The following is a 14,215-nucleotide window of genomic DNA, read 5'->3' as shown; positions in this document are numbered from 1 at the left end:
TATATATATATATAAAAAACTGAAAAATGCTCCACATGTGCATCCATCCCAACCAGCTGAGAAACCAACGTGCCCAGAATGAGCAAACTGGATGAAAAATGACCCTCCAATGTGCCTATATGATTTTTGGAAGTAAAGTAAAACCAATAGGGGAAAAACTGCGCCCAGTTCTGCCAAGAGCGATGTTTTTTACCTCTTATTTTGTTATCTCTATGAACCCTTGGAGTTGCAGTTACATTTCATCTTCAGCTTTCTACTGCCCTTTAAGTGTGGGACACAGCAGACACCCTACAGACCAGACCTGTGTGCTCCCTAGGGCAGCAAAAATACCCAATTCAGTGCAGGACCACTCCATAAATAATTATTTCCCACTCCATTACTCGTTCCTCTGTGTCCTGTCACCAGACAGAGCTTCTTCTCTTGCAGCATCCAGGAGATGTCCACGTCCAAAACGCCCCTCGGGAAGAACTACGCATCCTGTTAACTCACAGCTATCGAAGACAAACCCAAGCGGTATAGAATACAATGCTGGTTATTTTCAGACAAATAAAGCAGCAACAGGGATATGGCAACAGAAAAACATATACATACTACAGGCAACAGGAGTTGCAGGCCACATTAGTTCCTGCATGCGAGACCTTCGACCTTGCGAATCGACGTAAACTCCCATATGGCTGAAGCAAAGCAGGAATTCCTCATTACTGAGCTCCACAGCACAAAGGGCATCAAAAGACTGCTGGGAGAGGAAGATAAGCGAGGGGTCATTGGGATTTACCAGGTTTATAGACTGTCCATCTCCCTGGATGGGCAGCAGAGAGAACCCAGACAGGTAGCCAACACAGAGCTTGTCCTTGAACACTGCCATCCACTGCACAGTTCCCGGAGCCTGGATTTCACTGAATTTTTTGTGGAAAGGTTTAGTTCTGTGGATTTCGTAGCAGAAAACCTGGCGTTTGACAGCCACAAACAGACAAGTGGAGGAGCTCTTCCTCAGCGCCCCCGTGGTGATCAGTTGGCAGCCCTTGGTCTCCGCCAGCTTCATGTCAAAGTTGCCCTCCGAGCCGTCCAGGGAGGCCCAGGGGTACAGGTGGACGTGGTGGTTTCGGCCGCAGACCAGGATGATGATCTTCTCCTTGGGAGCCAGCTCTATCTGGTACACCTTCTTGCAGTCAGCAGCTCGGACTATCACTGCAAAGGAAAGGAGAATAAGTTAAATGGGACCAAAAAATCTAAATACAGACACACACCAGGTAAGAAAAATCACTTTTTGTTGTTAATTTTCAGAAGAAACAACCAAACAAAGCATTCCTGTAACTCTTTATGGATGGAAAGTCACGCTTTGGCAACGCTTTGCAGGGAAGGGCTGCTTAGCACTGAATAAATGGGAGGAAAAACTGATACACTGGTGTCTGTGCTATCTACACACTGCGAGACTGTGGATCTTCTGAAACTTTAGGAAAAATAACAACACTTTTACAGAGAAAAACAGAATTAGCAGAACACAAAGGGAAGAAATACAAAGCATTTAATGCTGATAATTGAGGATACAAAAGGCAAACGTCTCAGCCAATAATCAGTGTTAAACACCTACAGGGAAAGGCAAAAACTGCTGGGGCCAGGGTAAATAGGAATGGGCTTGAGCTGTGGGATGAGAAGTTTAGGACAGGCACCAGGAAAAGCCTTCTCACAGTAATGACTAATTAGGTCATCAGAACTTCCTCCTTATCTCTAACCTGAACCTCCCTTGGCACAGCTTGGTGCCGTTTCCCCTTGTTCTATCCCTCATCACCTGGGAGAAGAGCCCAGCACCCACCTCTCTGCAATCTCCCTTTAGGAAGAAGAGATTACAATTTATATAAATGCTATTAACACACAGGAAACGGCCATAGGTAACTCCTGCAAAATCTCTTCTAACTTAAAGCCCAAGTTAATAATTCCTGTTCACATTCACGTACGGCACGGCGATGCAGATAATTGTTCCTTTATGAAGTGACCTTTTGAATGAAGTGTCTAATTTGCTTCGATGCAAGAAGCTGCACTGGAATCTCTGGCATGACTTGCATCTACGCTATGTTTATGTCTGAGTACTTGCAGAACGGTGACCACTGGAGGCTCACTCCAAGGAATGGCTTTTGTTACTGCTCAAAGGCATTTCAAACATCTGCTGTCTCCACGTGTAAAGCAGTTCCTCCTGGAATTGGGCAACGGCTTTTTCTAAGCAAGAGGAAGCACCAACATTTTGTTTTTTGCCCTAAACCCACATCCCCAACGTCCTTTGACTTTGAAAGTCAGATGAGTCTTTAAAACCCTGCATCCACTGCTTCAGTTTACATTGAAATTCAAGATTCAGCATGCCTGCCATCCGAATTTCAAATAGCCACAAACTACACCACTTTGGAAAAGCTCATTAAAATTCTCCCACAGAGTCTAAATTTAAACAAATATTTTAATTTGTTTTTAAAATTTGAATGACAATGAGTACATACAGTCAATGAAGGATATTTCAGGTAACTTTTCCAAAGTAGGAAAAGGGACTCGGGCACCTTTTAATTCTACAAATCTGCATTATTGACCTCAACATCCTCAGCTCCCAGGTAGATAAAGATGTCAGAAGCACAGAAGCTCAGAGGTGATAAACACAGATCAAGAAACACCAGGTGATTTGCTGGAAACATCCAATCTGATAGGGAAGGCTGTGAGCTCTTACCCCACAACAAAGCACGGATTTAGAGTGTTGTCTACATTTGGATTTATAAAGAAGCCTGGATTTCATGAGATACGTTTGGCACTTTTGAAGTCAGAAAGAAAGAACTCATATTTCCTGTGGTAACTTGGAAGAGGATAAATAGTTGCAGGTTACTGTATTTTCAATCTGCATTGCTTCTTAGAGATATATTACTTTATTGTATTTCAAACCTGCATTGCTTCTTAGCAATACATTAATTTATTGTATTTCAAATCTGCATTGCTTCTTAGCAATACATCGCTTAACTTCTATGAACTCAGTTTAAGTCAAACAGTACTATTTCATTTTTGTGGTTCATTTGTTTGTTCAAAATAAGACTCTCTCATTTTGGAAGCAGCTGGCAAAGGAGCAGGCCTGTAAGTGTTTACTACTTGCTATAGGTGAAGGGCTGTTGTGTAACCCACGTTATACCACTGGAAGTGCTGGAGCTCGTTATTCCGTGTGTAATTACTGCACACATTCCGGCCTAACTCACCGTCACGTGTCACCTCTATCACGTACAGTCCTTCTTCTGAACCAATTGCTATTCTATCTCGATCTAAAGCAGGAAGGAAAACAAAAGGCAATTAATTCAGCTATATTTCATCTTACCTTTAAAGAAGATTGTTTGCTTTGAATGGCTGGAAAAAATTCTGGACAGATTTTCAACGGCAATCGATTTTGCTTAAGTTGCTATATTATTTAACAGAATATTATTGTTCTATTGTATTGCTAAGACAACCAGTTAAACAACCAAACAGTATCATTTACTCCAAGTGGATGAAGAAATGTGATTTATCAGTGCAAGATTAGCATTATTGGATTCCTATGAAGGAATGCAGCCGAGGAATTCAGCTCGAGGTGCCCGTGCTCTCAGGACAGAGGCCCATCCAAAAGCTCTCACACACTGACAGCACTCAGATCAACACACCTACGATGGCAGCGGCTAAGCTGGCCTTGATGAGGGGCAGCGTGCTGTCGTAGGCTTCCTGCGGGATGTGCACCACCTGGTTCTTCAGCCTGTTCTTGTGCAGGATGGACTGCAGCCCTTCCAGGATGCCGACCCACTTCCTCTTCTCGTTCTCGTTTTCCGTCAGGATCAGCAGGGAACAGGACTTGGAAGGCAAACCCAGGAGAGAGGCCGTCACCTTTTAAAGAGAAAATGCAATTAGTAAGGGTAATAAAAGACCTCTGTGGCAATATTATATCCTTCACAGAAGCCTGAACGTAAAATACACTTTATTTTTTTAAATACTCAAATTATCATTATGCAATTAAATAAATCAATAAATAATTGATAATTAAATGACCAATATATGATTAATTAAACAACATATGGCAGCAAAAGGCTTCCTGCTCCACACTGGATTTTCCATAGCACGCAATGATTTGTCCCAATGCCTCCCCACACCATTTTTTAATAACTTATGGAAAACAACACCCATGCTTTCCAACTCGGACACATTTAAATCCAAGGGCATTGCTATGATCAGCTCTAGGTTTTGATTTTACTACTTGATTTTCAACATATTTGTCCCGGGGAAGAGCACATCAGATCTGCATTGGAAGCTCTGGAGGAAAACCCTCTTCTGACACCAAAGGACTGCGACCTCCCACTTCCCCCGTGACAAGAAAGTCACAACAGCTTCACTTAATTTTTAGGGAAATAATCTTATACATCTCCAAGGAGAATGTGCTCTGAGTGAAAAAGCAATCCAGGAACTTCCTGTTGGCCGAAGCATGCACTAATAATTCTTAATATTAGTTTTGTGTCCCATATGAAGAGATTGTGGGAACTGTGAGATCGTGGGAACGGTGCTTTCAGTCCATTGGCCAGTGTCAGCCCTCACACAGGCTTGAGAATAACAGCAGTTAAACAGAAAAAAGCAGGAAAAGGTGCAAAAGTGCAAAACTGAAGGCTGTAATCATTCCTACACAAAATAAGGAATGGCTTTTATATATATGTACATATACATACAGGCTTATATATAATATAGGCTTCAGCCTGTGTAAAAAATCACCACAAAGATGGATGATGTGGCTTCACAACACACACTTCCTGAAAGAGTGAATTAAGCAGGAATATTCATCTTAAAGTTAAAAAATCCATACACAAAAATCCCAACTGAAAGTAAATTTGGGACAACAGGCTGCCAAAGACTGAACTCCAGAAGTAAGATGTACAGTAGCAGTAAAGGACCGACCGGTTTGCAATTACTCTACACCAAACCGTAACTAAACATCAATGTTAATATTTGAAAGATGGATGGAGGCACAATGCATAGTATTTCTAACTCTGAAAACAAAGCCAGATTCAGCTATGGTTTTCTCTCTGAAGCATCACTGTGTATTACTCCTCAGTCGTTTGAAGGTGGCATCTTACACGCAGTCAAATGCAGTAAGTTGGTTGTCATACACCCAGAACAATTCAGCACTAAAAAAACCCAGTGTTTGCTAGGAAACTCAAGGCTTCTTAACTCGAACTGCCAGGCTGTGGAAGGACCCCACTACAGACACTCTCAATACCATTAAAAATGTATTGATGGCAGCACTTAGACTGCAGTGTCTGGATGCCAGGATGGCCTAACATCCAGCTTTAAAAATGGGTGACCAAGAGAGGAGCTGGAGATTGAGACATGTTCTGCTGCTTCTTCATCTCATGGGGGGTAGAGGTGGGAATATCATATCATATCATATCATATCATATCATATCATATCATCTCATCTCATCTCATCTCATATCATATCATATCATATCATATCATATCATATCATATCATATCATATCATATCATATATATCATATATCATATATCATATATCATATACATTTTATTTTCTATTTTATTTTCCTTTATTTTCCTTTATCTTATTTTATTCTATCTTGTCGTATCATTCTGCTGTTGCTTTCTGTTGGTGGAAGATCCAAAAGAAACGACCACCAAGAGCATCACATGCAATGAGAAATAATACCTACGAAAGGACCACATCTTTATGATGATATAAGAGTTTTAAGCTGTGTAGAAGCCACTCTACGTGGCAAGACGCCTATCTAGAATTAAATGAAACTGAGAAAAGTGACTCTCTTGCATCAGGTATCACTGGTTTCCATAAACATGAGAGAAGAAGTGGCTTTTGGCAGCACCTCCTCTGGTCCCTGTCCACAGGGTATCCAAATCGATTCACCTCACATCAGCTCTCTTTCATAGGGGATAATATGATCAAACCATGGATATCACAGCTCATTTTCTCTCCTCACAAGTCCTTCCCCACATTGTTCCACATTTGCTAATTTAAGAGAGCAGGCAGATGGGGACTAAAAAAAACCCCAAAACATTTAGAAACAAATGAAAATGAAGGTAGAAGTGGCAGAAGGATGAAAATCCACTGCAGGAAGTGGTTCTGCAGAAAAGCAAAAGCACAGCAGCATTCAAGCAGCCAAAATATTTTTAAACAAAAGCCCCAAAGCCCAAAGACTGGGACAGGGCAGGACCGTCAGCTCTTTGCCTTCCTGGCCACTGAGTCGATCCCAAGTGTCCGAAGGTCAGAGATGCTGAAAACAGGAGAGGTTCTGCATTAAAAGGCAAGGGATGACCGACACTGGCTGTTAACATGTGTTAACTCTGCGTTTTAAAACTTCAGGTTAAATAGAAAACCCAGGAAAGGAGTTCCTGTTGTTAAAGACTAAGTCATGCAGCATTCAGAGAGAACATCCATCCAAGATGAGGTTGTAACGAAGGTAATTATTTTCTCTTATTTAAATCTTTTCTACTGAACTATGAATTTAAGGAAATTGAAATTTCTAATGTCCTTTTTGATACAAGGCAATAAAAAGCAAACTACAATCAGCACAAGGCAGCTTCAGCCTCATTTGTGACAGTGTCAGTTCCTAAAGCTGGAGCTTTCCACAGGAAAACCAGGTTGCGGTAAGAGAAATGGAAGAGGAGCCAAAACTAAACTAAAGCAACCGAATTATAGCCAAGAAAATATCAGAAAGGCAAATGAAAACAGCACGCTGGTTTTTAACTCGTATTCTCTTCAGGAGCAAATTGGCAGCCATACCCTGAATATACACGGGATGTCTTTGCGAGTCGCGTGGATCACGTCCGACGCCAGGACAGAGCTGACGCAAAAATCTTCATCTCTAGCAAGAAAGAGAGCAGGAGGATTAACACACATTGATACTACCCAGCAAAATCTAATCAAGACCACAACCGTTTTAATTGGCTGCCGTCTCCTAACACCGCACAGAGGTCACCACTGCTGGGCTATGCTCTAAGCATCCTCGACCCAAAAAACTTTGACCCAAGCTTTAAGTTTCTACAGCATTTGGAAGGTGTAACCGAGTCCACCTGAAGTTACACGGGGCGGTTTTGGGGAGTTTTGGGTTGCCAACCACATCTAGTTTACAATCAGCAGCAAGAATATTGCTCTTCCAGCCCTGCAGACACATTAGAAACGAGTAATTCACACCTCGACGTGCAGCAAGAGAGGGGCCTTTGGGAAAAAAGAAAAAGGACATTAAAAAGCTCTTGGCAACGTCACTGTAGTTTGTGGGACTCAAATTGGGGTTTGCAAACCAGCCTGATTTTATTCTCTATTCCAGTAAAATCAACAGACAACTTCTGCGCTTCAGAGCGCTCCTCCCCAGCGGGCCTGCGTCCACAGGCGTTTTGAAACTAAATGTGACCAAGCTGATCAGCGTAATGGCCAATTTTAGTGTAAAGATGACACTAATGCCTGGAACTTGCCCATAAAATTCAGAGAAATGGTGGTTAATGCCTATTAAATATCTAAGAGTCCTCAGAAGATGGACTAAATAAGCTACAATAAGCCAATAAAGCACAGGACAGCAGGGGCACCAAGCATTGCACTGATGTGAATGCTTTTATTTGCAGTATTTTGATGGTTTTGCTGCTGCTGTTTCTGCTGACACTGGTGGTTCTCAGAGAATAAATGTGGGAGAAAACCAGCGGTACTGGTGCGAGCCCACAGCACTGCTGTCTGGAAAAATACTACAAATGAAGGCACTTGTGAACGCAAACTTGATACTCAACAGAGATCAAAGGTGCTGGAACATTAGGAGGTATTAGACTTTCTTGATATTTCCATAAATTGAAATAAAAACCTTCTTGGTTCCTCTGATCAGTGAAAGTCTCAGATCTTTTGTAGATGGTGTTGAGTGGTTCAAAAGGCTCACTATGAAAAAACGACTCCTGTGAGAAGGCAGGAGGCACTCACACTGCAAATTGGTTGCTGCTTTATGGAGACTATTTAATTTTTTAATGATGTTCCCAAAATGACTGGCTATGGGATGATCTGGGACTCAGTGCTGAGGTGAGGGCGCAGGAGAAAATCCAATCTACCAAATTTTATCTGCTTTCCACGTATGCACATGGGAATTTCAGGACATGGTTTAGTGGCCATGGTGGGGTTGGGTTGACGCTGGGCTTGATCTTAGAGGTCTCTTCCAACCTCAGTGCCTCTGTGATTCTGAGAATTCTAGGAGGAAGCATGCTAATACTGGAAACATCAGTGATTGCAGTATAAATGACTATAAAATCACTTCAGTGACTTCTTGTTGAGCCAACTCGGCCTAAACTTCACTGCAGCCTGTATTTGAGACCACACAGGTCTTCAGTGCGTTCACACACTGCTCTCTTGCGTACTACAAATATTCCTGCTAGAGAAAATACAAAGCATTTCTACTCTGTCATAGTAATACAAACCTGAGATCCAAGACTTGACTTGCAACAACTCCTGGCTGGGTGGATTTTCCTTCAGGCACATCGTACAGGAAGAGTTTACAGTCGCAGACAACTGCGTAAGCCCTCTGCCACCCTTTCTTAACTCCGGTGGGCTTTGGGACCTGCGGAGAAATAACTGATTGCTTATTAAATGTGAGCACATGCAGCAGACACAGAAAGCAGGACATTTAGAAAGGCTTACACGTAGCTCAACGGACTTAGAACACGTTCTACTTGCCCTTCAGAATGGAGTGAAAAATGTCAAGTAATCAAGCAATCATTTTTACCTCCCTTAAGTTCACCCATTCCCTGCTACAGTTTAATAAATGCATTAGGTAGTATGAGGACAGCGGGGCTTGTATGTTCCACAAATGCCAAAATGGTAGCACGGTTTACCTTTTATATTATGCTTACATCAAGAATGACAGAAGTTCTTCCTTACACCATGCTTCTTCCCCACTTCGTGCTGCTTATGAGCACTGAAGCTACTGAGCTACGGACCTTTAACTCTCGTAGCAAACCCAACCTTTTCTCCAACATCTAAAGCAACGGAGCTTCAAGAAGTTACACAGACGGCACAAAAAGCCTTAAGGCCAATTTAGGAGATCTGTTTTAACATACTAAGAGGTTCCACGCTGCATAGATATAAGTGAGGTTTAATATTCTCCAATTGCCCAAGAAGAAAACACCATTACCTTGACGTAACCTTTATAGGCGGTGCCTATTCCTCTTTGCACATCTACTCCGAGAGGCCTTTTGGCTTGCTCAGGGGGTATGGGGCAGACCTGGGGTGCGCTATCCTTGCAGGAAACATGGCATGCAAATGAACACACTGAGTACAAAAGAGAAAATGCACAGTGAAATGCGAGTACGAGGCAGCCGGAACAGGAGATTCCCGCGCTCTGCCCTTACGCTGGGCAAGGTAATTCATCACCCTGACACTGCCCATCAAATATTGCAACAGCCACGATGCTCAAGGAGTGAACACACCCAGATATTGTGTGAGATGCTCCAAAGTGCTTTCATTTTATCTTTTTTTTCTTTATTCTTTTTTTAATTTTTTCTTTTATTTCCACAAAGGGCAGGAACTGAGTCCACATTTCAAGGCAACTTATGAAAGCGTTTTCCAGAAGGAAAAGGAGCTGGGCAGCCTCGCTGGTGTTAATCATCAAATAACCCAGGCATTGAAGAGAAAAAGCTTTCTTAAAGGAGGAATAGAAATGATGGGGCAGCAATAGGAGACGAGATAAATAGAGAAGGTGTTTAATTTTGTGCAAGTATGCAAGAGTACTGCAAAGAAAGTAAAACTAAACTGACCAAAAATAGAATGGGTTAAACTATTAACCACAGGCAATAGACTTGAAAACACAGTAAACAGAAACCAGGGGACAAGGACTGCAATGCTGTGTGGTGAAAGGGGCAGATTATCTATCTATCTATCTACCTATCTATCTATCCATCCATCCATCTATCCATCCATCCACCTATCCATCTACTCATCCATCCATCCATCTATCCATCCATCCATCTATCCATCCATCCATCTATCCATCTATCCATCTATCCATCCATCTATCCATCCATCCATCTATCCATCCATCCATCTATCCATCCATCCATCTATCCATCTATTCATCCATCCATCCATCTATCCATCCTTCTATCCATCTATCCATCCATCCATCCATCTATCCATCTATCCATCCATCCATCCATCTATCCATCTATCCATCTATTTATCCATCCACCTATCCATCTATTCACCCATCTACCTATCCACCTATTCATCCATCCATCTATCCATCTATCCATCTATTTATCCATCCACCTATCCATCTATTCACCCATCTACCTATCCACCTATTCATCCATCCATCTATCCATCTATCCATCCATCTATCTATCCATCCACCTATCCATCTATTTACCCATCCACCTATCCACCTATTCATCCATCCATCCATCTACCTATCCATCCATCCATCTATTCATCTATCCATCCATCCATCCATCCATCTATCCATCCATCCATCCATCTATCTACATCTTGGAGTTCAAATAAGGAGCAAATATCTATACTAACTATTGCATCCTTTCTTACCACTTGCATCACTTTGTGCTGCACCACCAAGGGCCAGAGGTCTCTTGCCTACAGAGCACCTCACTACACAAAAATCTCAGAGTATACGCCACTTTACATGAGAAAACAAGAACTGTGGAATAAATTAACACCTTATATTGAGGCACCTGACCCACAGCTTATGGGCCAGATCTTTCCACAGAGATTTATAATTACAGATTATTTGGGACTGTGCATATCAAGGCACACCAGTGAGGGAACAGGGAAAATCCACAGGATAGAGCCAGCTCCACAGGTTTCTGCAGGAGCAGCTGTATTTCACCATAGCCTCCAGCATTAAAAAAGAGGAGGAATTGGGAAAAGCAAGAGACTGGGAGTGGAGCATGGCAAAGTTGTGTTCTGCTGGAGTTATCTCTATGCTTATGTCAGTGTGATTCAGGTTTTTTCAGTCGTTATGGCAAACTGGATGATGAAGATGAAGGTGTCAGTGGAGTGGGTGCCACAGCAAGAGCTAAGCTGGGCACAGAAATACAATAAAGTTATTGACACTGCACTGTCTTGAGCAGATTTGTGGACTACTCACTGGCTTCGTGTGTCTGACCAAGAGAGAGAGAAGCATTTTCAATGAAAAATCCCTCCCCATACTCAACCACAGAACTCAAATCAGAGAAAGCAATTTAAACAGAACCAATGGGCAGCACAGCAGGCTGCAGGCCGAAAATACCCCAGCAAATGCTCTGCACAACACAGAGGGTTTATGATCAGGACAGCACAAAATAGAGAGATTCACGTTAGCAGAGCATTCTCAGTCTTTTTATCTGCATTACACAAACAGAAAACACTTTCCCCCATGCCCAGTCCACACTATAAAAGTAGAATTAATTAGTAGTGTGACAGGGAACCGTGAGGGCTTATATTAAAGTTTTTACTTTGGAAGTATGAACATGCAAAAGAAAGCAAAGAAACATTCAGTGGTGGTCCCCCTCTCTTCCACTCCCTCCCCAAAAATTGGTTGCTTTGAACTACATGAGGGTTTTGGGATGGTTTTTTAGGGTCTTGCTGGAACTCTGGGAAGCAGAACCGACTCACCGTCACAGGCATACCCTTGTCGAACCAATCCCACCATGAGAGAGGTGCAGTGACTGCACTGGGTAGGGCTTGTGAATGACTTGATATTGAGCTGGTGAGCTCTGGGCTGCAAGATACATTCGGGAAAGAGAAATAAATGCAACTTTTCACTTGGACTCACATAATGCCGGCATCTCCCCTCACCACCCTCCAGTACATCAGTGTGTGCATCGTAAAACCCGGGCTGCTTTTAAGTAAGTGCAGCTTGTGTCCACTCAAACCCAAACCTACAGCCAAAAATTATCCCTGCCATCCCTTCTGATAAATCAACACTCCTCAATAGGCATTCTGGAAACATCTGATTAACAACGCAGACCTAACGAACAAAAAACACCTGACAAACCCACACACAGCAACAACAACAACAACAACAAACACGAAGGGCTAATTTATAAACGGTATTTTTTCTTTTTTCTGTAGAATAAGGTTAGCACAGTCCCCCTACCTTTGGTACAGCTAGAGAAATGGATTGAATGGTGGGGGAGGGAGCAGCAGGCATCCTCTGAAGCCGAATTGGTTCCTGAATCACAAGAAACTGTCATTGAGCAAAACGAGGCTTCAAGAATTTGTTTTAAAATCGGGCTGGCAAAGCTTATTGATTTTCTGATTTTTTACTCTTTTCATTTATTTATTTATTTATTTAATTTTAAATTACCGAAAATTTAATTGTCGCAAACATCTGATTGAATAGAAAAGAGACCGTGTTTGAAAGCGCTCACAGGAAAGCCTGCACACTAACGAACAAGCAGCGATACAGAAAACGTGGAGAGAATGAGGAACATCCACACAGGGAGAGGCAGCAGCAAGGCTTCATTTGCAACTGTCCTCAAAGCAGGCGCAGTGAACACGCGTTGCAAATAAGCAACATTCAATCCTGCTTCTTCAGAACGAATACTGCCATGTGTGTTGATCATGACCAAGACAGAGACTGTCTAACGAGTCACTCTTTGGAGTACAATAACAGCTCCCTTACTTCTTGCTGTTGCTCTGCAGTTACCACTGAAGTAGAGGGCGAGACTTCTGACTTGGGACCCTGCGTGTCCTGTTCGCTGATGGAGCTGGTCTGCAACAGAGGCAGTAAATAGGTCCAGTTAGGTACCACTGATCTGATGAAACGTTATCAGCGCAACAAAACGGCGTTTCAAGGCGGTTACAGCCAACAACTCACAGTTAAAATGAGAAACGACGCTGATTTCTAGATGTACACACGTACAGCTAACACCTTCCCACATTGCCCCTCCGAACAAACCCTGCTGCCCGATGGAAAAGCTGTAAAGCTGGAAGTACGGGGATGCAAAACCTCGTAGCAGGCAGCACAAATGCTGTACACGGCTGCTTTTTCCCAGCGTGGCTGTGTCTAATCTCCTGCGTGCAGGTAGGGAATGGTGTCTGCGGAGCCTGGCAACCATCCATAAACCAGCTTTTTCTAGCACACAGCAGCCAGCACTTCCACTACGAGGAAAACTCCTCAAGTAGCACTACACGATCTCTTAAAAATTAAAAAACTGTTTCAAAGCGGTTGGCGATTTTATTAACGCCTCTGCTATTAAAATAATCACACCCACTTAATCACACTGTTTTCTATGTCACTAAAATGTAAGACTAGCATCCATCACAAGCCTTCTACTCGTTTCACAGTGATGTTAGCAGCTACTAATTGGCAGCACAAGGGAGAAGTATGCTACAAGCCCACAACTACAGAAAGGAGCTGGGTGTGAGTTGGGACAGGGCATTACTGCGCTCCGAGGACATCATGAAAATCGTGATTGATGAACATCAGCTCAGACTTCACATAAATGATGTCACTAACACCAAAGGCAACGAGCAATGAATCACTCACTTCCCAGCCAGTTTAGACACGGAGATGGCTCGAGTTCAGTTAGCTCACTAAACAGTTTGTTATTTATTTTTGGTATGAATTGATCGGTAAGGCCGGGCCACTGAAGATCAAATCACACCATGATGTAGTATGAACTATTTCAAAACGCTAAGCGTGATTCAGCTTTAGTCATATAGTCAAAATACAATAGCAAGCCTGTAAAGAGGTTTTAAAAGAAAACTAAACTACCTCTATTGAGTGGATCAAGTTATGGAGAAGTTAAGGAAGCAGACATCTAGTTTTAGAAGGCCATTTTTACTATGACAGGTCACAACAAAATAAGGAGACAAAACTACTGGCAAAAACTTACTTCTTCCCAAAAGGCTAGCAGAGAAGATGTAGACGAAGAAGAAACAGAATCCTTTGTTGTAAGGGATATGAGGGATAAAAACGATCACTTATCACCCACAGGAAAACTTCAGATGGAATATTAGCAGGCTGGCTACACACAGTGTTTGATACGGCCACATGGTATTGACTCAAACTAAACCAACCCACAGCAGATGACACGGGCGAGCTTTGTAAGTACACGTGAAAACAAGTTGTCATTGGAAGTCGTTAAGTCCAGTACAGTACCAGCGATTTTAATGTAATTCATCAGAAAATGCCACCTGCACTTCCATATATATACATAAATAAATAAATATATAAATATA

The 14,215-nt window shown here is 42.4% G+C and overlaps 1 protein-coding gene across 1 annotated transcript; it reads right to left on the bottom strand.

Moving 5' to 3' along the window:
* Nucleotides 1-591: 591 nt before the first annotated feature.
* LOC104545991 (serine/threonine-protein kinase MRCK beta-like) lies at nt 592-12,743 on the bottom strand (the record flags this gene model as incomplete). The annotated part of the gene is made up of 9 exons (XM_010191266.1): nt 592-1,188; nt 3,222-3,284; nt 3,657-3,873; nt 6,788-6,869; nt 8,455-8,594; nt 9,168-9,304; nt 11,642-11,747; nt 12,126-12,200; nt 12,654-12,743. Coding segments are annotated over 9 exons (1,507 nt in total), but the record flags the coding sequence as incomplete, so codon positions are not given.
* Nucleotides 12,744-14,215: the final 1,472 nt, after the last annotated feature.

Source organism: Mesitornis unicolor, unplaced genomic scaffold (genome assembly GCF_000695765.1).
Source record: "Mesitornis unicolor isolate BGI_N332 unplaced genomic scaffold, ASM69576v1 scaffold5949, whole genome shotgun sequence".
NCBI lineage: Eukaryota > Metazoa > Chordata > Aves > Mesitornithiformes > Mesitornithidae > Mesitornis > Mesitornis unicolor.
This window is presented reverse-complemented; position numbering and strand designations above follow the sequence as displayed.